Below are 24097 nucleotides of genomic sequence, written 5' to 3'. Positions count from 1 at the left end.
AAGAAACTTTCTAAATGGTTTTGGTAATACCACGTAATGAAACTGCACTATTGCCTGAAGAGGGTGAGAGGTGTGCATTCACAGGCAAGCCCTAATATTTTAGCTGTATCTTTCTAACATTTCAATGTATTCTCAGTTAGAAGTGATGCAGAATTGCACAGAATTTCTGGGAATCATTTGAAAAAAAAAAAAGCAACAAACAAATGGGCATATCTACCAGATGAATAAGAAATCAACACAAAATATAAATAGCCTATGACTATATATAAAAAACACTCTGGGCACCTGGGTGGCTCAGTTGGTTAGGCATCCGACTTGTGTTCAGGTCATGATCTCGCAGTTCCTGGGCTCGAGCTCCACGTTGGGCTCTGTGCTGACAGCTCAGAGCCTGGAGTCTGCTTTGGATTCTGTGTCTCTTTCTCTCTCTCTGCCCCTCCCCTGCTCATGCTCTGTCCCTCTCTTTCTCAAAAATTAATACACATTAAAAAATTGTAAAAAATGCTCAACATTCACAGGCTGTAATCAGGGAGATCTAAATTTAATGTTCTATCTTCACACCATTAGGTGTAAAAGTACAGTAACATCAACTGTAGACAAGGATGTGAAATGAGATTTCTGACAAGTTGCTGATAGGAGTAAAAAGTGGCACTAGAATCCAGGGGGCCATGAGGCAATATCTCATAAAGCCTAAGGTTCTTCCTTTACTCCAGCAACTGCTCTCCTAACTATGTACACTCAGATACTTCTCACATATGTGCACAAAAAGTCATAGATAGGCACTGAACTAGAATGTGTGCAAGAGCAAAACAGTGAAAAATGTCCATCAATAGGAGAATGAATGAATGGATGAATGAACAAATTGCAGTGTATTTTTATAGCAGGATAATTCCCTATGTGAAAATGAAGTGGTTAAAAATATGAGGTAGATTGTGCAGGACAAAGTCCCTGGTCAGCAACCAGGTATGTGGCTTGCACCAAATGACTTAAGCTTTCTGCACCTTGATGTCATTTGTTCAATAGATGTCATGATAGTACCTACCTCTGTGGCATTGTTTTGAGCATGAAATAATTTCACGCCTCAAACACACAGCATGGCTGACACATAGGGAGTGGTCCATAAATGAGAGTTGTTATTATTTCTAATGGTGGATACTTAACTATTCTTCCTATCTGTGTTTTTATATGACTTCATAATAATTTTTATGCAAGGAACTGATTGAGTATGGTATTATGAAATGGCTCCAATTCACAAATTATTCACTTGCAAATACATGGAACCTAGGTGGTGTTTCTTCAAAGAAACTATCTTATACAGAGTGATTTGAACATCAGGTCAGACCATTAACAGTCTATTTAGCCCTTAAATGACTTCTCAAATCCTGTGAGACTTAAAAGTTTACTAGTGAAACTACCTCTGGGTAATACTACCAGGTAGGTAAACTACCTCTGAGGTCAAGTCCTACTACTCACATGGCCAAAAAGATAGGTCCCTTCTCCACCAGCTCCATGAAGCTCACGGTGGTAATGAGTAGTGGCTCTTGTAGGTGGAGGTGAGACAAAGTTTTCAGAGGGAATGAAGGAGGGAAAATTACTTTGGGTTCCTACTGTGGGAAAACTTGGCTTAAGTGGACTTGCTGCTTTCATTCCATTCCCATGACCTACTGCCTCTGGCCAGTTGCCCATTTTGGGTGGCCAACTAGGAAACGAAGGTCTCCCTGCTTCATGTTCATCTTTGGATGTTTTCCAGTGAGTCTCTTCAGAGCTCTTGAATGAGAAGTCACCAAACTCAGCTGTAAGCAGCCAAATTTTGGCACTGTGCAAGAAACAGAATAAAACCAGTCTTCAGGGAGAAAATAGAGGCAGGATGCACAGACAGAAGCAAAGATGCAAAACTGTGTGGCCTCCAACAGAGAGTGAGAGAAAGACAAAGAAAGCACAGCTGCCTGGTGGGCCTGATTATATGCAAATGCCCCCTGTGAGCATCACGTCTGTTCCTTGCAACTAAACAATTCTTGAGTAGGACATAAATAGTCACTTAATCCTCATGACTGAGGAAGGAGACACTATCCCTATTTTACAGAAATATGCCCCAGGTCATACTAATAAATAGCATAGCTGAAATAGGTCTGTCTCCAGAGCCTACTCTCTAAGAGGTATAACAGGGTGATTTGTTCTCCTTTAGGAACAAGGCTGTACTGGGTATTGCTTCATGGATTACCTGGGAAGGCAGGTGTGAGAGGGAAGGGAGTCAGGAGCCATGTGCTGGAGGCAGGTGTAGCACAAAAAGAAAAGGAAACCAGGTCTAAGTCTTGGCTCATCCTTATTCTCAGGCTTTTCCTTGTCATTTCCAGCCATCTTGTTCCCATCATAAGAACCAATAGCAGGAAGATGTGGGGCCTCAGATGACGAGCAAGGCAGCAGTGCCCAGGGAAGTAGAGAAAGAAGCAAAGAAGCAGAAAGACATTCCAGGCAGCACCAGGGTGCAGAGAGGGAGTGTTTCAGGGGCTACAGGAGGTTCGCTTATTTGTCCTTCACTTAGGAACAAATTTATAAGGAATTTCAGGTTTCCTATGGCTAAGTTCCTTATTAAACGTGGTATGAATTTCATTAATAAGTGGCTAAAAATGAAAAATGTCATAGGAAAATTAAGTTAATTAAGTTAGCACTAAGTTAATCCATTGAAAATTTCAACAAGTGTTATCACAGAGCTCACCACACATAACCTAGCAGGTTTTGCTCTGAACTTGTGGTTTTGCAATTAAATTTAAGAGCATATATGCATTTTCATTTATTATAAAAACAGAAAAGACCACCCTAAGGGTGCCAAATTGAATCCTTTCCCTGTATGCCTGGATATGACTCTCATTATGGTTATAATTATAGCTACGATTACACTTAAAATTTGTGTCTCACAACACAGAGTGGAATTTCTAAGTTTCTAATTGCAGATCAAAGGTGCCTATTTTTTTCCTCTACAACTGACTCTTTAAAGCCCATTATTCTTTAGAAGAGTAAGAAGAACTCTGAGTTTCCTAACTCATTTGAAAGCACCATAATCAATATATGGAAAGAGGAAGCAGGGATACCATAATGATTGCAATGAATATGAGGTAAAATATGTATGTGTGTACATAGTAATGTAGGAAAACAATTAAAAAAACCCTGTTCCTATTGCTCAGATCCCATCACTGCTCAATGGAATATATAAAATCTTAATAGATTTATTTCTGCAATGTAAAAACAAATGTATGTATAGATATACAGATGCATATGTTGTATGCATATATATGCATGCCTGCAGGTATACACACATATTATGTTGTATGTATATACATATACATAAATACGCACATATTTTTTTACATTGCAGGAATACATATGCACACATACACACACATATATCTTTTAGATACATACATACATACATACATACATACAAAGAGACAAACTATTACACATCAAACACCCAGAATCACAGAAGGATCAGTCTACTATGTATTTAGTTGAACGGTAGTAGGGAAGATTAAGCCAAATCAATCAATCTTATTTTATTAAATTATTTAATTACTTATGGTTAGCAGGAAATACACGTAGATGTTCATACCAATAAAGTAGACTAGCATATGGAAAACAGAATAGAAAATAAAAATATAGCGAATAATACCAATGAAGAAAGTAGGCAAACCCAAAGCTATGTCACAGGAAACAAGGACGGATATGGTTTTTAAATGTCCTTCACTTATAAAGGCATTCAAGCCAGTCTCCATTTACGTGGTAGGTGGTTTTAAAATTTTGAATATTTGAAAACAGAATTTATGGAAAGGCTGTTTTGGAATAATTGAAATTTATGCATTACTTACTATTATGCCATCTATGTGAACTAAAATCCTATTACTATAACTTATTTCATTAGTTATCTATTTTATCAAAGCAGTAGGATATATGGGTTTCTGGGTAAAATATTTTGTGTTTTGAACTTGGAATCAGGGGCACCTGGGTGACTCAGTCGGTTAAGCACCTGACTCTTGATTTTGTCTCAGGTCATGATCTCGCGGTTCCTGAGTTTGAGCCCCACATCAGGCTCGGGCTGACAGTGCAGAGCCTGCCTGAGATTCAGTCTCTTTCTCTATCTCTCTGTGCCCCTTCCCTGCTTGCTTGCTCTCTTTCTATCTCTCAAAATAAACAAATAAACATTCCAAAAAAAAAACCTGGAGTCAAAGTTTCAAACAAAGTTCTACCCGCAGGACAAAATCCATGGTTTCTTCAATACTCAAATAGGAACTCTAGGCGACCAGTCTGCCATCTCTCAAATATTTATCCACACCTAATTTTTCTGATTTATTTTAATGATGGCCAAATTACTAACTCAAATTAATTACAGCTGTTCATATTTTTTATTCCAATAAATTCTACTTTTTTGTTAAGATAGGAATGGTTTTGGTTTTTTACAACTATGTTATTCCTGAGTAAGAGTACATTTCTTTTCTGTCTTTTTGTTTTTGTTTTTGGTTTTGGTTTTTTTGTTTGTTTGTTTTGACTTACATCCAAGTTAGTTAGCATGTAATGCTATAATGATTTCAGGAGTAGATTCCAGTGATTCATCTCCTACGTATAACACCCAGTGCTCATCCCAACAAGGAGACTACATTTCTAATCTTAGACCCATTTATTTCACATGCTGAAGAAGATAAAAACTCCTGAAAGCCGTAGGAAATAATCAAAGTCATGGCTAGGTCCTGCTGACTGCCACCATGTTTGAGAAGAGACACACTGGCAAAAGCATCCAACATTATCCAACTTTGAAAGATGCCTTCAACCAACTCCCGAAGTATTGTTTGTTTTACACTTAAAAGTAAATTATTGTATAGAAATAATGTTATTGGCATCATCCATTCAATTTCTGGTTCCTAGAAATAAGACCAAGAGAACAAATAGAGCTTCTTGTAGGTGAGAAGTCAAATGAATACTTGCACAATCCAAGAAGGTTCTAGATCCTTCTTTCACTTGATTGTTCTCTTGTTTGGTAAACACCAATTGAGACTTTTCCCTGTATCAGGAATAGCTCTGGCAGTGACCATGATCGTTATGGTCCCTACTGCTATGGAGTTATCTCTGGTTGGAGAAACAGACTTTAAGTAATGAATGATACCATTTTAATTTATTTTACTAAAATCATGACAAACCCAAAACATGTGGAAATATACAACCAGGGCACCTATGTATTCTTTCAGGATGAGGAAGACTTCCTTAAGGAAGTGACTTTTGAGGTGAATTCTAAGTGGGAGAGAAGAGTGTTCTAGAAAGAGAAAACAATGAAAATGACAGAGCCTCATGGAAGCAGAAATGCTATTTTATAAGAGATATAAAGTGTAAAGGCAGGAGTAGAAAAACTGGCTTTCTTGGTAACCTCTAGGCTACCTCTGGAAAGGGATGATGGAGGATAAGCTGGAAGGAATTAAAGCAAATACTTATTCTTCAATGTCATTCCTATAGTTTAAAATATGCTTTAGGAGAATGTAACGTCACATTTTGCCCATTTTAAAAATGAAAAGAAGTGACATATTCTACTCTTTGTCCTTGAGGGTGAGAGATCATTATGATTCCAGGCCGGAGCGAGTGGATGATTCCAATGAGAATTTTCTTGTTACCTAGTTTTTAGATGGCATTAGTCATTAATAAAAAGCCAATGAGTATTTCATGGCCATTTTATTTTAAATATTTTTTTCTTTACTTGATTCTTTTCTTTCTTTCTCTTTTAATTAAATGATGAATGGTTAATCTATTTTCCACTCAGACCCATCGATCCCTTGGCCATCCCACTTTTCATTTATACTCTTTCAGGTACACTCTTCTGGAAAGCTTGATTTTGGACCAAACATGTAAAGCTGAGCTCAATGGAACTTTCTTCATATTGAAATGTCAGAATTTATTCACCTTCACTTCAAACCATATGTGTAATTATTCATAAAACCTATCAAACATGCCACCATATTCACAAAGATGTCTAATATGCAGGTCTCTTGGATCCAACATCGACATACTTCTAGCCTAACATTTACCCACCCCTTCACTGACCTTTATTTTCCTATATCCATGCACAGTGCTGTTCTTTCATTACACTCTCCTGGCCATTTATCTCTTGCCATCTCAAATTTCTGTGATAAGGAGGCTAATAACTTGCTTTCTCAATCCAGACTGCAACCTTGACTCATCTACTCAACAAGCATTTAATACATTTTAAGCAGTGTATTCAGGGCCCCTGTAAGACTTTGATTTGGTACTCATGGCTGGCCTGATAGTTTATTTCTATTACAAACTTACATTTCCTTGGCATATTTTTCTCCATTGGATACAGCATGGAGCTAGGAGCCAGAAGACCCAGGTGTACCCAGGGCCTCTCCGTTTGGTAGAGGTGCAAGTTTAGGAGCTCACCCAGGCCCTCTGGGTCCTCACATCCTCATCTACAAAGGCTGAGGGAGCATGGCAGTCTTTCTCCATCACTGGGCTATACCGAGTGAGGGCCTTCCTTGACCTCTCAGAGGAGGAGTGAGGACTCCAAAATGTAGATTGCCATAGCATCCTGCTTTACTTCTTTAAAATCCTCATTGCTCATGAGAAAGAATGAAATATGGCCCTTTGTAGCAACGTGGATGGAACTGGAGAGTGTTATGCTAAGTGAAATAAGCCATACAGAAAGACAGATACCATATGTTTTCACTCTTATGTGGATCCTGAGAAACTTAACAGAAGACCATGGGGGAGGGGAAGGAAAAAAAAAAGAGGTTAGAGTGGGAGAGAGCCAAAGCATAAGAGACTCTTAAAAACTGAGAACAAACTGAGGGTTGATGGGGGGTGGGAGGGAGGGAAGGGTGGGTGATGGGTATTGAGGAGGGCACTTTTGGGGATGAGCACTGGGTGTTGTATGGAAACCAATTTGACAATAAATTTCATATATTGAAAAATAAAATAAAATCTTCATGGCTCTTGTAATTGCTCTTTAGACGCTGGTTTTTCTCCACCCACCCGGAAGTAATCTCCAGGAAAGCAAGACTATCTTAGTGCCACTAATTATCAGCTGATGACTGATTACTGAGTAACTTTTTAGGCAAGAAGCTACCACTACCATGCTGTCATTGCCATTACTGTCAGTAGCAATGGCAGTACCAGACACAGTCGTAGGAGTTCAATCATTAGCACCATCCAATATACAACAGAAAGAAGCCACAAAATAATATTAGGTCTTATCAATATTCCTTACAAATGTTTCCTCTTTTCCTCTTCATTCTTTTAACTGATAGAAACAAATAACTATATGGTTAAACGCCACAGCAATGGTCCAAAGTACAATACTTTGCTTATGTTATGTATCAATCTTTGAAATGTATCAATCTCTAACCCCCACCTAGAGTATGATCCAAAAGAAAGAAAAGCGTGTTCTTATCCTGAAGCAGATGAAAAACCCTTCCCCGATTTATGGGGACGGATTTGTAAAGAACTACAAAAGCAGCCCCTTATAAGAAAAGGATTTGTAACTGAAAACAAAAGACAGTGAAGAGAATCAAATTCCACAGGAGGAAGAATCAATTCTCTCTCCCCGGGATGATGTGGCTTGACTCTTCACCCTTAAAGAGTAAGGAAATGGACTAAGTGAAAATGCAGTGGGGTGGTAAGGATGCCACTTTTGGAAAGGTGATATGTTTTGAACACGAATTACTGATATTTGGAGGGAGAGAGGGAGAACAAAGCAAGAGAAGATGCCAGGGCAGTCCACCAAGGAAAAGGAGTTTATTGGGCTTTATGAAGAGATCAGTGTAGAGGATAAGCCCAAAACATCCACAGACCAGAAACCCGATGGGACGTCCCCTGATGGCTTCCCAAGGCCCTAGGATCCACCTGCCATCCCAAAGCCTTGTCTGCAGCAGGTGCAGTTTGTTAAGGAAGCACCTTTATTATGTCCCGTTGCTCGGACAGCTTGCAGATGCAGAATAAGCTACCTATTAAAAATATTCCTTCCCAGTTCCTTGGGAAGGTACTCAGTTAAGTGGATTGTGATTGTGACCACCCTCATGTAAACAATTCAGGCCTTTGTAGAAGAATATTTTTACATCATTTAATATGACAACAGAATATTTCACTGATTTAATACTGTTGGAATGCTAGCACTACCTGTGTGCATTCATTTGCTTGAAATTTACCAAATCCTTGCTGTGTATCTTAGGAAAAAAATAGGTAGATCCTGGGAAAATACTGTCCAGGATGGAGCAAAATACTGTCCCTGACTCCAGACATAGAGTTCGGAGAACCGGGGATTTCCTTGGATAAAAGTCAAAGAACTCTGCTGCATGAGTTTAAAAATGGTATTTACTGCACCTGGAGGCAGGCTGGGGCGCGTCCCTGGGGCTTGTTGACATCCACGGCTACCAGCTGCCATCCACCAGCAGCGTCTTCATGGAACATCTTCAAGACAAAGAAGGAGATGAGTCAGAGACACTTAATATGGAACATCGAGAACTCCTACTTTATGTCTCCAGCGCTTACATTTTTTATGTTATCAAAGATGTGTCTTTTTATGGATTTATATTTAGAACATGAGTCATTCCAATTATGTTCATTTGAACACTGAAAACTTAAGTGAATAATAATCATAATGAGAATGATGGTAATCGCTAGCCTAAATTTATTGAGCCCTTGCTATGCATCAGGTCCTTTCTGCTTTATACATCCTTGGCATATAATTGCCCAAATATTCTTCTTGACTAGACTTTAAAGTAGGCATTTTATCCCCATTAGATTGGTTATCGATTATTACATATTAGACCTGGAAGAAAATGAAAATGAGAATTCCCAAGCATTATGCCCGGTGTGATTTTTACTAGGAGTTGTAAATTTTTATCTTTATTTAGTGGACATTTCTCACTGAGCCAACAGAAAAATATTCTCTGGATAAATAATATAAGAAGCATGCATGTGGCACAGGGAATAAGGCTGGTGTTATTTTAATGGTAGGAGACTGACATATCACTTAGACTCTGTGAAATTATTTTAACTAAGCCAAATTAATCTGCTCAGCAGAATTTTATGTACATATTTATGAAGGGAAAAGTAGTTTCTTTTGCCTTAAAATACATAAGTGATGAAATCCAGAATGGTACAGGATACTAAAATCTGATATTTATTGGATTGGATATCTGGATTGTTGGCTGCCTAGTTTATTATCTTACTGCACATTCTACTACCTCAAAAATTAGTCATCCATCAATATTACAGCCAGTGGGAAGACACTGCCCACTATTTCCCCACTAGTATATTTTCTTTCCAATTCCTTATGGGTTTGTGTATAGCGGGAGGGGTGTGGTTGGCAGTGAGGTAAATTGGGATTAACGATTTTTATTTTTCTAAGACACTAACTATAAGCTAGTTTTTTTTTTTTCCTGCCCAAGGCCATAGTTTCACACACATAAGTAGACATTTCCTTTGCCATACTTATTCATGTCCTTGTGTTAGTCTGTGTTCAAAAGGGTAATTATCGATGGAAATATTAGCCTATGCAAAGATCCCATACCTAAGATTCCTGGGAGCAGATCATTTGCAGAAAGACAACTTTCCCTCTATAAAATAAGTGACATAGTCAGGGACAAGTGCCAAAATTCACAGACCATATATGTATTTACCAGAAAACAGTTTTTCTAGGGGTGCCTGGGTTGTTCAGTTGGTTAAGCGTCCAACTTGGGCTCAGGTCCTGATCTCACGGTACATGGGTTCAAGCCCCACATCAGGGTCTGTGCTGACAGCTTGGAGCCTGGAGCCTGTTTTGAATTCTGTGTCTCCTGCTTTCTCTGCCCCTTCCCCGCTCACACTCTGTCTCTCTCCCTCTCTCTTAAAAATAAACATTAAAAATATTTTTTAAAAAAAGAAAACTTTTTTTAATCGTTGGATTGAGAATTCTCTACAATGCCAACCTGCAACTCAGAAAAATGGTGTATCAGTTGTTTACGTCCTAGAATCAATACTTTTCGAAGACTGCATGGGGGGCTTTTTGCCAAGTATGCTACTTATTTTGAACTTCAAAACATATACAGAGAGCACCTTTCGTAGGACATCCTACAAAATATTGTTCCACATATGCTCAATTTAATTATCCCTTGAAACAGTACCCTGATTTAATTTACATTATGCTATGTTCACCCCAAGGATAGCTACCATCTGTCTATATACCACATGTGTATTTTTAAGTGACAAGATGGGGGTGCACATATACCCAAAGAATCTTTGATCAAAGATGGAAGTTACAAATTACTTCGCTCAGGTGTCCGTGTACAGGATTCTGATTCCCTTTAGAATGAATTTTGAAAGGTATTCTTAGTGGTAGAAGCAAGCACATCCCCATGAATAGGCTCATTCTGAGACTACATACATTGGTTGAAATGCAAACCTTTTACGGTGTCTTTTAAAGTTCCCGTCAAAATGCTGGGTGTCTCCTTTTAAGGAGAAAAGACAAAAGCAATCCTGTCAGTCACTAGCTAAAAATCTTCTGTATGTGCAGCCTATGGTCTCTTATCATGACACAAAGGATCCCTGGGGCATAGATTTGCTTTGATCAGCAGCAGACTAGTTTTCTCTGTTAAATTATTTTTTTTCCAGCTGACCAAAATCAAATGAATCAATTTAATTGTTAGTAAAAGTGTTCTCTCAAGGTCACCCCTTTGTATAAAATGAAGTGAAAGAAATTCAGACATGTCCAAGGTTCCATTTGTCTTTAGTCCCCTGAATTATAAAACAACATTTAGATTGGTTAATGTGACAGCTATGTGAGGTAGACAACAGGACATCCCAAGCCAGGAACCCTCAGGGCTCGAGTCCTGAGCTGCCAGTTGTCCCTCCATATCCCTCAGTATGACCCTAGGGAACTATAATTCGTACATAAAGGTTAGGTACACGTTAATTGCCAGAGCCTAGCTCGAGTGTTTTTTGAGCACACATAACACAAATGTAGCCTTGTGTGGCCTTCAAGCTTAACAGTTTCGTTCTCCTCCAGGCAAAGTGAAACAAGCTTATCTCCACCATGAATCAGCGTAATTGGAAGACCACATGACTGGTGACTGGTGACAGGTGCTGAGGTGAAGCAGCTAAGGTGTGAGAACAGAAGCCTGGGATGGAGAGGGCTAAGCTCAGGATGTTTCCTACTAGCACTCCGTGCATCCCAGCATCCAGCTCTGGGACGATACACCCACACTACTGTGGACCTATGCACGTGCTGTTTTAACACAGACCTATGGGTTTCCTGACCTTTAACCCAACACACAGCTGAGCATGGGGCAACCGTGACCCACGGCTAATAATTGTGCAGGTATGAAAGCCATCATCTCCATCAGAGCTCAGACAAACTAATGATTACTCCTCTGAAATTTTCCACATCATTTTCTCTTTGTTTTCCTGTGACATGTTATATTACGGTCTCTCCAGAAGTCCTTTGGCATTATTTTTTTCTGTAATTTGTTTCTATGCTGTGAGTCAAAAGCAGACTGCTTTGTTAATAACAACAACAACAACAACAACAACAACAACAACACAAACCCATTCAGTTCTCATCACCTGGTTCTCTTTTGCCTCCGTACGGTCCACATCAGAGGCAAGTCCTCTTGAACTAAGATATCAGAAAGCCCCTTCCTCATCCCATTAATATGTATAATTTTCTTTCTCAACACCAATGCTCTTGAAAAGTCAAGGGACCCAAAGACACCAACAAGTGCACTAAGCCTGAGATCCCCTTAGCCTTTCTGTGAGGATAAGTTACACAGAACCACTGCTTATGTTCCACATACTAGAGAATGGCAGGAAGTGGCTCCAGTTCCGCAAAGCTGCGTGCTTTGCAATACAATAGCCATCTTTGTTTTATTCTCTTAATGCCTGTGTGTTTTATTAGAATTATAAACTAATGATGTAGTTAAAAAATTTTTTTAATGTTTTATTTTATTTTTGACAGAGAGAGTGCCAGAGCATGAGTAGAAGAGGGGCAGAGAGAGAGAGACAGAGAGAGAGAAACACACAGTCTGAAGCAGGCTCCAGGCCCCGAGCTGTCAGCACAGAGCCCGACGCGGGGCTCAACGCACAGACCACGATATCATGGATATCATGACCTGAGCTGAGGTCGGACACTCAACCGACCGAGCCACGCAGGCGCCCCAATGATTTAGTTTTTACAACTATTCCACGTGAAGTCCTTGTGCACAGAGTTCTGCCAGATTTTGCAAATGTAACAGAATCGCAGGAAATGATGTCCCTCCTCTCCTCAGACACAAAAGCATCTGAGCCACTTGCCTCCTGGCTGGCGAGGGGCTGGGCGGGGCCTGCAGCCTGTTGCCAGGCAGCCCAAGTGATGTTTCCCGAGGCTGCTGCAGGAGCTCTGGTTGCCTAGCAACCGGGTCCTCAGCCACAGCATTTCTCTTAATGAAGGTTTTTCAGGATTCTCTGTGTGATTACCTCTGCTGAATACCTAGATGCATTACCTCTGAATTACCAATTTATTCCTCCTGATTAGGTATAATTTTGCATCAAAACCATTTTGCACAACTTTGTTCAAAGTCCCTTTCCACTTCACTTTCTATTAGAACTGCTAGCTGATTTGGTGGAGCTTCCAAACACGACTTTTCCAGCTGTGGTTTTATAAATAAGAGTTACTTAATAAGCATAATGTGGTTTTAAAGTCATTTTATTTTAGGTCATCTCTTAGGAACACTGAATGTAAATTCTGCGCTGAGTTCTTAGCTTTATGCTCTATTTAGTTCTCAACGTCTTAGAGCAGAAAACACACCTTCCAGACGTTGTCACCTGACTTAAAAGACAAGCCAGAGTGGACCTTGAACTTTATTATATTTCATAGTTCCCTAGAAGAGATGACAGAAGAAATAAAAACTAGATGTGCTTTTTTTTACATCTGTGATATAACCTATATAACATTAAAAAAAATCTTTCATAAAAGTTTGACTAGTTGTTTTCCAAAATTGAATAGTATTAATACTATTTCATCTATAATGAATTGGCTAGTCAGTTCAAACCTTCACAACACTGTAAAGATGTTGCTTAAGGCTTTTCCAAATAATAGCATGTTTAATAGCATTTTAGCATGTAATTCATAAAAGCTCAATTTGAAGCTTTTCAAAGCCAGATTTGTACCTTGGAGGTTTCACAAATACCTTTGTCCACAGACTTGTATAATGATTTACAATGTTACATTAAATTTATCTTACAGTTTAATATTAAAAAAAGTAGTCATGAGCATCAAAATAATTTCATGCTTGATTCAGGAACTTTTATATTCTTTCTCTTATATAAAGATTCAAACTAGACTAAGACATATAAACCTTCCGTTCCTTTTTCTTTTTTTTAAGTTTATTTATTTATTTTGAGAGAGAGAAAGAGTGACAGAGAGTGTGTGAGTGAGTGGGTCAGAGGCAGAGAAAGAGGAAGAGAGAGAATCCCAAGCAGGCCCCGCACTGTCAGCACAGAGCCTGATGTAGAGCTCGGTCTCACAAATGTGAGCTCATGACCTGAGCTGAAACCAAGAGTTGGATGCTGAACCGACTGAGCCACCCAGGCATCCCATCCCTTCCTCTTTCTAAACACACAAAAAAGAACCCCCCCCCAAATCCACACACAAAACAAAGCCAAAATTAAAAACAAAGACATAGGATCTGGACTACCCTCCTAGTTAATAACTGCCCCGAAGCTTTTAACCAAATTCTAGGGCACTCCCAATTTCTCGGGAGCATAGGGCTCCCCTACTGAATATTTAGTGATTCCTCAAAAATCAGATATGCATTATGAGGTCTTCTTCATAATTTACTATACTGTGATTGGATCGGTCTGAATGAAACATACTTCCCGTTCCAAAAAAAATTCTAATCCCATACATAAAGGCCATCATATTGGTTTTCAATCACATGAATAAATATTTTTAAAAACGGGAAATTCTACCATTTCCATTTTTATCTGCAAGCTCTCTGAAGACTTGTAATGACCGAATGAAATCAAAGGTATATAGTAAATGTGGGTTTTGTGCCAAACCCACCCACAGAGCTGATGAAACCATAGGTACCCTCACCCTATCACCCAGAAAAGCTGATGTGGTTGCTCTGGGTTTGGGCCTGTGCACGGGCATTGCTGAATAGCTCCCTCGGTGGGTCTGACTGAAGAAGGCACTTATCCCAGGGGTTTCCCACGTTCCCTCAGGGCCCACTGAGGGTGTGCCTGCGTTCCAGCGGGGAAAGGACATCACCCCCCATGGGTACCTGTGTGGTGGCTGTTGAAGTGGTGCTGCTTCTCGATCCCCACATCTGCTGAAACTGTACCCTGATTTCTGCAAATGTTTCAATGATGACAGCAATGAACACGTTCTGAAAGAAAATCCCGACCCGGATGAGAAAGTGTAGGGCAATGAAAAGCAAACAAAACATCATCAGAGGCTGTGGGGGGCGGGGGGCAGACCGATTCCACTGGGGCCAGTTTCTATGGTACCTTCACAAGCCAGGCCAGGAAGAATATGAGCGTGATGAAGTAGAAGTAGGACCGCCAGCGGGGGAAGCTGTCAATGGCTCTGTACATGAGGAATACCCAGCCCTCCTGGGATGCAGCCTCATAGACGGTGAATATGCTGGTGCCTGTGGGGACACAGGAGAGCGCACCGACTTACAACGGGCTTTGGAAATGGGGAAACGCTTTTGAGAAAAAACAATCGATATTTATCCACACTCATTTTCTCAATGACAAAAGCTCTTCTAAAGGGACTCAAATAGCATGCAATTTATTTTATTGTTCTTATTCTTAGGATTTTGACAAAGTTGTTTCTGACTTCAGGCCAGGGCCCTTTCATTAGCAATAAAATAACTTTATGTTATATCTGTCCCTGTTAAATGCGTCTAAGAGCGTGGAAAAGGAAAGGAACCCTCAAACCAAGTAAGCTATAATAAAAAATAATGTGTGCAGTACAAGCTTGCCATTTGGGGCTTAACACTTTCAGTGTGCTGAAAGCACTTGTTATGGTTTTAGCCAAAATGAAATAAATTTGAGAACTGGGTTTCATCTGAAGTCACTTTCCCATAGGGACACTAAAGTACCTTAGGCTCCAAAAATTAATGTGACAGAGCCTGTCTTTGGATTCCATTGTGTTTACTGAACACCGAAATGTAAGGCAATAAATCATCAAATAGCACTCTGTATCTCCACTTCTGGGAGAATTGTCTCATTGAAAATACTATTGATGATGGAAAGAAAGAGGAGCGAACAATATGCAGGCAGATTTTTGCTGTAGTGAAGAGAACCTAAAATGCCATTCAGGGGAAAGACAGTGTTTGCCTTTCATGACATTATGAGGGATGTGTTATTATTTCCCCACTTTATAGATGGGAAAACTAAGGCACAGAAAGAGTAAGTAATTTATCTAAGGGTGCACATATAATAATAGGGGAACTTGAATTAATCCAGTCATTCTGGAAAGAGGCTCTGTGATGATACCAACTGTGATGGTATCTTGCCTCCTGATATCTTTTCTGTGGTTTGTTTTCCCCATCTGTAAAATGCATAAATAATAGCTCCTAGTGTGGTGAAGATAATTTCATTTCTGTAAAACACTAACACAGTGGATATGTAATAAATTTTAGGTACTATTATTGTAAACATTGAAAATAGTTGCTTAATAGTATTTGGTGAGAAAACACATAAGTAAAAAGTACGGTACTGAGTTAAAGTTTGTAAAACACACATGATGCATATTGTTATTCACAAAACTGGTGAACATTCGCACCCCAATAAATGCCATTGGTACAAATGGATTAAGTATTATGGGATATAAAACCAATATCCACCCATCTATGTTCTAATCGCACAGAAATTTAAAACTAGGCTCTTTATACAATCAGATGTCCAAACTAAGAAGGGGGTTACTAAAGTTGGCTGATGGCCAGCTGCCTCTCTGAGCCTGTGAATGAGGGAAGAATAATTAGAGCATCAATGGACCAAAGCATGCAGGACAACAGAAAGCCTTGTGGTAAATGGAGACAAATGGGACATATGCAGCCTTGAAAGAAAAGCTGAGAGAAAGAAGGAAAGCAAATACTCATTGAGAGAATGCCTATTATGCTAAGTACTGTATATAAAATATAATGTCATAGAATCATATTTTGTACATTGGAAAGTTGTTGCCCTAACAACTAGTATTTGTAAATCCTACTTCGTTTTAAGGTTCTTTTACCTATTTAAATGCTCAGGAAAACCTCCGTCTAATTAGGCAGGTAGATGGGTAGTTGTGTATAAGAGCTGGTATTATCCATCACATCCTTTTACAGAAAAGGAAACTGAAGGTCACTGGATAATGAATTTGTCTGGGGTAGAAAATGACAGAACCAGAAACTGAGGCCACACCATCAGTTACCAAGTCTTTTAAACTCTTTTCATCTTTACTATCTTACTTATATTTTCTCTTGCTCAAGACTGGGACTTTCCAAAGAGCGTATTTTCTCCCATGAACCTTAATTTGAATGAAGTCCATTTTTTTTCCTGAGGGACTATGGTGGCTAAGGTTGTAGCATACTGAGAAAATCATACAGGCAGATGATTTTTAAGGGTAAGATTCAGGGAAGAAAAGCATGCACAAAAAAATAAAATGCCAATAGAAAAACAGAAATGATTCTTTTCATTAATGATTCATACATACTAAAAATGTCCAAAATATTTGCTTTTGTGGACTGCATACGAAAGACAATTTTCACATAAAACAAGTAATTTATGTTCCTTATTTTCTTCTAGTTATTTGAACTACAACAGAAATGTGGCTACAAGAAATCCATTATGAGTAACTAGTAAAGCCTAATAGTTTTACCAATTGAGATTTACAGGTAAAATATGAGGACTGTCAATGTAAGACTACATTTGAGAGGAACACTGAATTATCCTTCTTCTATTTGTCCAGGTCCTTCAATATTAAATCTACAGGGAAGATGCTATTTGAAAGTAAGTAAAAATAACAGTATGTTCTTATCTCAAAGAGTTTCCTTCATTTTTTCTAATTTGACACACACACACAAAGGGAAAGAAGTAGAAACCCACCATGCGGCTCAAAGAGCAGCATTTGTTGATACAAAGAGATCAGACATTTGTGAAAATCTAGCTAAAACACTTCCCAGAACAATGCTGACTGTTGAGGAAGTGAACTCCCCTGGGTCAAAGGCTGGGAGGATGCACCTATCAGTTGTAGAAGAGAAGGCATTTGGATAGGACCTTCCTCATCACTTTTCTGCTGCTGACTTTGCAAAGTGTACGAAAAGAAAATCCATTGGAAAGATTTTCCAATTGTTCAACATTTAAACGGACAAAAATGGAGTTTATGAACATCTTATTTTCTCTGGGAAGTGAACAATGCTGGGGAAGAAGCCAAAGGTACCTAGCTCACACATGCTGCTCTCTGGTGCCTCCTGGTGCTTGTCTCTGGTGTGCTTAGCGGAGTCCAGTGCAGCTCTTATCCAGCCCAGCTCACCTCCATTGCCTTCAGGCCACACTGGGTTCTCAGATCTCCCAAGGAGTCCTCCGTGCACCTGTGTCTCCTATCACACTTACTCCTGCTGCCTAGTTTATCTCCCTCACTAGCACTGACTAGCTGACTAACTTGGAGAGCACTCTAAGTTAAAACTATCTTTCACTTCTGTACCTGGCATTGATGAGCACTCAATTGTTGATAAATGAAGCCATTATCATGGTATTAAGACACAAAGGCTTTTCTCAAATATTTGCTTTTTTAAAAAAATTAATTCTTCCTCACTGTGATTATTGCACAATTTGGAAGCAAAGGGGATAATTTTATGATTGACTTTATGTTTTGCTGACTTTCAAAATTCACTTAAAACACATACACGTATGCAAATTTCAAAGTCCACACTACATATAAACAAGAAAGTCTTCCTGTATTGTTTGTGCCACCATGGAAAATTTCTAAAAAATATTGTATTTTATATATACAAAATATTTTCTTTTTTTTAATATATGAAATTTTACAAAATATTTTCTAGATATATTCCAGAATACTTTAAGTCCATTTTAACTATAGAACTAAACTTGCTACCTGAAAAGAACACATTTTGTTAAATGAATAATGATTCTACAATAGCATGTGGGGATAGAATGCATTCTCTTACTGGAGAACATTGTGGCCTGCTCCAAAAATATCTCTGTGAAGCTATTGGAATTGTACCACTTTCTTAGACTCCAAACTCTCAAAGCATAAATTCAAGTTGTATAAGAAACAAAATCACAACGACACTCAGCTCATCAATCCTCCTAATTTCATGCACCTTTCCTGACCTCTTTCACTGATGGTTTGAATTTAGTGGATAAGAAGACCTATTAGTCTATATTTGGAAAATAAGTTCCTGGGAACTTGCTATAGGCTATATATATTGAGACATAGCAGTGGATTTTTTTTTCTAGTTCTGAACAAAATTATATTTCCTTTGTTTTGACTATCTTTAATATTACATTTATTGCTTGGCTGTCGTCTGCTGACTCTTTTTCCATTAAAAAAAAAGTGATGAATTGACTGTCTCCTGGGAATATTGCCTATTGTTTATTCTAGTCATAGGTTACAAAATACCATGGAGTCATTCAACTTTCAAAGAACAGGGCCACAAAACTGTGGTGACAACTAATAATAAGCTACTAACCTGGGGTCCCACCATTAGACTCCTCTTCAAACCCAAAATATATGTGATGCTATTCTAATGATGGTGATACCCAATCCATTGTGAAAATAAAAGGGGGGGGGAGTTAGAGTTGGTGATGTAAGCTTGAGACAATTGAATAAGTAAATACATCAGGCTTTAGTCTGGACAATAACCTTTACCTTCATACTCAAAATTCCCAATAGAACCCAGAAAGTTCCTTTTAGGACCATCCATTCCATCCTCTCTCTCACTGTTCAAGGATCCTTGGGGAAATGTTCCTGAATTTTAATCCCTCCAGTGATAGAGAACACAGAACCTCTTGAGGCAGCCCCATTCCAGGTCTGACAACCCATCCCATTGGATGTTGGCTCTGGCTCGGTCCCTCTGGAATGTGCTCTCGGTTTTGCAAACCATAGCAAGCTACAGGAGTCTGGAAGTGGTCCCTTCACTTCCAGAGTGAATCATCCCTCCTTCTACAATCCTGCTACAGATACTTATTTTCTTATCTGGTCCTTTAACGTTCTCGACCTGCTGTACTTCTGATAAAATTCACCTGATTGTCTGGCTTCATTTCCCACCAGGCTCAGACTCTCACTTTTGGAGGGCACAGTGATAGTATTTTTGTTATTCAAGAACATCAGTTTCCTTCAAACTTATTCTAAGTTGCTCTTTCTGTTCCTCTGGCTGCCTTTGATAGGATCTCACTCTTTGGACATCAGCTGATTGAGTTTTCCTCTACTATAATCCAGTTTGAGCATCCCCTTCAGTTGGAAGGGAAAAGAAAGTTACATGCTTCTCTACCACTACATTTGAATGTTTGTGATCAAAAAGTGCCTCAATAATCTGCTCTTAACCAGTATATTTAACTGTGGAAGGATAGAATCACCATCCTAGACCCCAAAAGGATGCTTATTTGATCAACTACAGTTGCAATGACTAAATATTCAGTCCTGGAAGGTGGTCCAATAAGTAAACACACATAAAGAGCTTGATCTTTGCATGTTTCCATTACTAAAAATACAACTCATTCAAGATGGATTATGCTCATTGGTGCTCATTTGTTTTGTCGTGTTTGCATTCATATAACTTGCTCTCCAATTAAATTGTTTTTTTAAACTCTAGAATTGCTCCATAGAATGATATTCTTAATAAACCACAAAAGTAATAGAAAAGAAGGGCTTTGCATAGCTTAAGGGGGGAATTGACTGAAGTCACTCAAAGGTAAGTTGTCCTGTCAGTTTGAACTGAGGTAGAATTCACTGGGTTTTTGTTTGTTTGTTTGTTTGTTTGTTTTGTTTTTTTGTTTGTTTTAATTCCTGAAGTGTCACTCACTGGCTTAGTTGACACTCTCACCCAGGGTTCCTCAACTTTGGCACCAGTGACATTTGGGGCTAAATAATTTGGGGGCCTGTTCTGTGCACTATAGCATCCTGACCTCCCACTAGATTCCAAAAGCACTCCCAACCTCCAAGTTGTGAAACCAGAAATGCTTTCAGACATTGCCCAGTAGCCCTTGGTGGGCTGAATCGCCCCTGGTTGAGAACAACTCTTCTAACTTGACAGTCTTTTTGATTCTGTAGCTTTGCCCTACAGTGCCTAGCTCTGGGCCTTGCATATGATTTGTATTTATTAAGTATTTTGAATTGAATTGAAGTTCTTCTCTTGACACAGGGAAAAATGGAACACTTGTGAGGTTTCTCAAATTTCTCCTTGGCTTATTATGAACGGTTTGGAGGTTAAACAATTTGAGGCCAAAGGAGAGACCTAAAAATGCATTTCTGGACTATATTTACAATAGTCTACATTTGAATTTGACATTTTATTCATCTCTACAGATTTCTGAAGGCTAAAAGCCTAGATCCTAAGACATCATTTGTTTATATAAAGTATTTGCCACATGGTGGATAGCTCAATAGTACCAGTACATTAATATTTATGAGTTTTCTGTTGGAAGAAAATCTTATTTTTTTTTTTTTTATTTCCTGCAATTTTATAAGATGACTGTACACACATGTAACCTGGGGGGGGGATATTTTAGTTTGCAGAATGAGATATTACAAGTGTATATTAATTACGTTTTATAAAGAAAAATCACATATTTTGAATGAAATAAATTGCACAAAATCTTCCTCACCAAAGATGATAGTGGCCCTTCCTGAATTATTCCAAAACAAACCACAAACACACATGTTTTACACGTTTTTCAGATTTTACGTCTGAAGAAGGCATTCGTTATATTCACAGACACAGAAGAAAACGGACACATCTGTAGTCTATGTTCACGACTCTGGGCTGTGGGGACCATGAAGCAGGGTGTCAAACAGAAGGCTGCTAACCAGCACGTGACATGTGTGGGTAGGTCTCAACAGGGGGACCTAAGCAGCCACGACCGAATTTCAAACCAAACGGTGGCTTCTCTAATTCAACCACAACTTGTAGCTTGGGGTCACCTTTGACCACAGAATCTACTCTGAAATCCTTTATGAGATTTCCAAATTCTTTATGAGAGCTCCACATACATGACACGTGAATCAAGTCAGCAGACCAGCAGCATTAGCAAGAAAGGTCCATCCTGAATTACAGATGTTTATTGCACAATAAACCAGCTAGAATTAAATTACCTGGAATGATGTCACTTTTCTGAAGAATAAAACCTTTATGAACAATGTTTTATATTCCTTGGGATCATGTTTAATTTTACTAAGATATATATGCAAAATAGTTAATTCAAGTGTTTCACCTGATAGAGAGTGATGTGACCTTATGATTATAACAATCTGCACAGAACTCATCCAATGCTCATCTAAGGATCCACACACACATTCAGGCTGGGAATTGTCATGTGGCCATCAAAACAGCAAAACAAAACAACACTTCTTATTTGCTATTCCAGAACAGGGAGCAAACACAAAAAGGACTTCTTTTATTCTAAATGTTTTAAAATGTATTTATAAACCTTATTTGGGGGTAAATGTTAGCTTAGTTTTGTTATGTTTTTATAGTTAAGCACTTCTAGGGAACCACATTGCCTCACTGCTGAAATCACTTTATCTATTACCTTAAAACCTCACTCAGAGCACTAAATTGCAATCAGATCAAAGGCCATATAGAAAAAAACATGTATATGTTTCTATACATTTTCTAACTTAAACCTTTTAAGTAAGTAATAAAGATTCTTACTTGAAATGTATTTCTTCAGATGTAGAAAATTTCTACACTTCCAAGTTCTAAATGTAAAACACTTCTAGAAAAGGAGAGGTGAAAGCTTTAATACTATGGTATTCACAAATGGAAAAAGAAGTGTTGACAAGGCCGGATGCTGACATTGGCAGGAAAGTTTGGGTATTAAAGTAGAACAGTTCCAAGAGCGCTTAGTCCATGTGCCAATGAAAACACTCCCTGCCTCTGGGGCTGGGCCATTTCCATGTAGGCTGGGAATGAAAGGAGCAGAGGAGAGGTCATGACAGGTACTGGTTACCTTCTGCCTTTGAGGAGATTTGACTTCAGATCGAAAGAACTTCGTTAAAGTTACTTCCTGTTAGTTAACTTAAAAAAACTACACTTAGCCACAATTAGCCACAGTTATCTTCTGTAACATTCAAATTGTCCACTACGTCTTATCTACTGACACAGTATCAGCCAGTTAACCATTCTGGGCCTCAGCTCCCTATAAATAGAATATAATAATGATGATACATGTTGGTCACCACTAACGCATTAAATAAATGTCATTTAGTAACCTTTTAATTTTCTCAAAAAGGAAGCAATACATACATGCCAAAAATATGATTTCTTTTAGAGTGTTGTAGCTTCATCACCAATCTTTCAAAATTTATTGGAAATGACAGTCAAAAGAAATGAAGGCAAAAAGGCCAGAATTTCATGTAAGTTTTGGTGAGTTAATAGTTTTGACATTAGAATTTCATAATAATCCAAAATTAGAATCAAGTACAGTATCTGGAAAAAGGACCAAGACTTTCTTGTCTTCATATTCTGGGACACATATAGTTCACATCTCTGTATCACCATGCATAAGCAATGAAAAATAAGAATTAACTCTAAGGTAAACCTGGTCCATCTACCTCAGAATAGCCACAACAGCGAAAATTTGTTTCAATTTGAATAGGAAGGCTGACTGATTTATAAAGTAAGCATAAGATCAAAAGATCAGCCAAAATTGGAAATAAATAATTTGACATTTTCGCTCATAAAGGCATGTTAAAATTGAATCAGTTCTGCAAAGGAAGTAAGATAGCTGAGTGATATTAAACAAATGTAATTTACAATAAATATGATATATGAAATACAAATAACATATGGCTTTAACTAAGAATAAAGTTCTTATCTGTGCTATGATAAATATAAAATTTCCCTGATTTACAATAAAAAAAACTTAAAAAGTTATATGGTAATATAAAACTAAATATAAGATGTTGGCGAATTCTTACAAACATTTAAAGAATACCTATTCTTCTGAAACTATCCTGTCTTTTTTCTTCTGAAACCATTCTAAAAAATAGAAAAGAAAGGAGGCATCTGGGTGTCTCAGTCGGTTAAGCGTCTGAATTAGGCTTAGGTCATGATCTCCCAGCTCGTGAGGTTGAGCTCCGTGTCAGGCTCTGTGCTGACAGCTCAGAACCTGGAACCTGCTTCAGATTCTGTGTCTCCCTCTGTCTCTGCCCCTCCCTTGCTCTCTCTCTCTCTCTCTCTCTCTCTCAAAAATAAAGATTAAAAAATGTTTAAAAAAATACAAAAGAAAGGAAAACTTCCAAATTTATTCTATGAGGCCGACATTACCCTCACACCAAAATGATATAAAGACACCACCAAAAAAGAGAACTACAAGTCACTATCTCTGATGAACATAGATGCAAAAATCCTCAACAAAATACTAGCAAACTGAATTCAGCAATACTTTAAAAAAAATCATTCACCAAATCAAGTGGGATTTATTCCTGGGATGCAAGGGTGATTCAATATTCACAAATCGATCAACGTGATACATCACAGCAATAAAAAGAAGGATAAGTACCATTTGATCATTTCAATAGAAGCAGAAAAAGCTTTTGACAAAGTACAACATCCATTCATGATAAAAACCCTCCACAAAGTAGGTCTAGAGGAAACATACCTCAACATAATAAAGGCCATATGTAAAAAACCCACAACTAACATCATCCTTAATGGGGAAAAACTGAGAGCTTTTCCCATAAGGTCAGGAACAAGACAAGGATATTCACTCTCACAACTTTTATTCAATATAGTACTGGAAATCCTAGCCACAGCAATCAGACAACAAAAAGAAATAAAAGGCATCCAAGTTGATAAGGAAGAAGTAAAACTTCACTATCTGCAGATGACATGATACTATATATAGAAAACTCAAAAGA

At 38.4% G+C, this 24097-nt stretch overlaps 1 protein-coding gene across 5 annotated transcripts in view; it reads right to left on the bottom strand.

The window, feature by feature from the left end:
• NALCN (sodium leak channel, non-selective) overlaps window positions 1–24097 on the bottom strand; it is a 300559-nt gene that overhangs the window by 189737 nt on the left and 86725 nt on the right. For all 5 annotated transcript variants that reach the window (XM_040487132.1, XM_040487128.1, XM_040487129.1 and 2 more), the window contains 3 exons: window positions 14515–14657; window positions 14289–14393; window positions 8371–8457 (listed from right to left, as the gene is read on the bottom strand). In XM_040487132.1, coding sequence (XP_040343066.1) covers window positions 8371–8457; window positions 14289–14393; window positions 14515–14657 — 335 coding nt within the window. The remainder of the gene's footprint in view (window positions 1–8370; window positions 8458–14288; window positions 14394–14514; window positions 14658–24097) is intronic.

Source organism: Herpailurus yagouaroundi, unplaced genomic scaffold (genome assembly GCF_014898765.1).
Source record: "Herpailurus yagouaroundi ecotype Mexico unplaced genomic scaffold, PumYag 164, whole genome shotgun sequence".
In the NCBI taxonomy this organism is placed as follows: Eukaryota; Metazoa; Chordata; class Mammalia; order Carnivora; family Felidae; genus Herpailurus; species Herpailurus yagouaroundi.
This window is presented reverse-complemented; position numbering and strand designations above follow the sequence as displayed.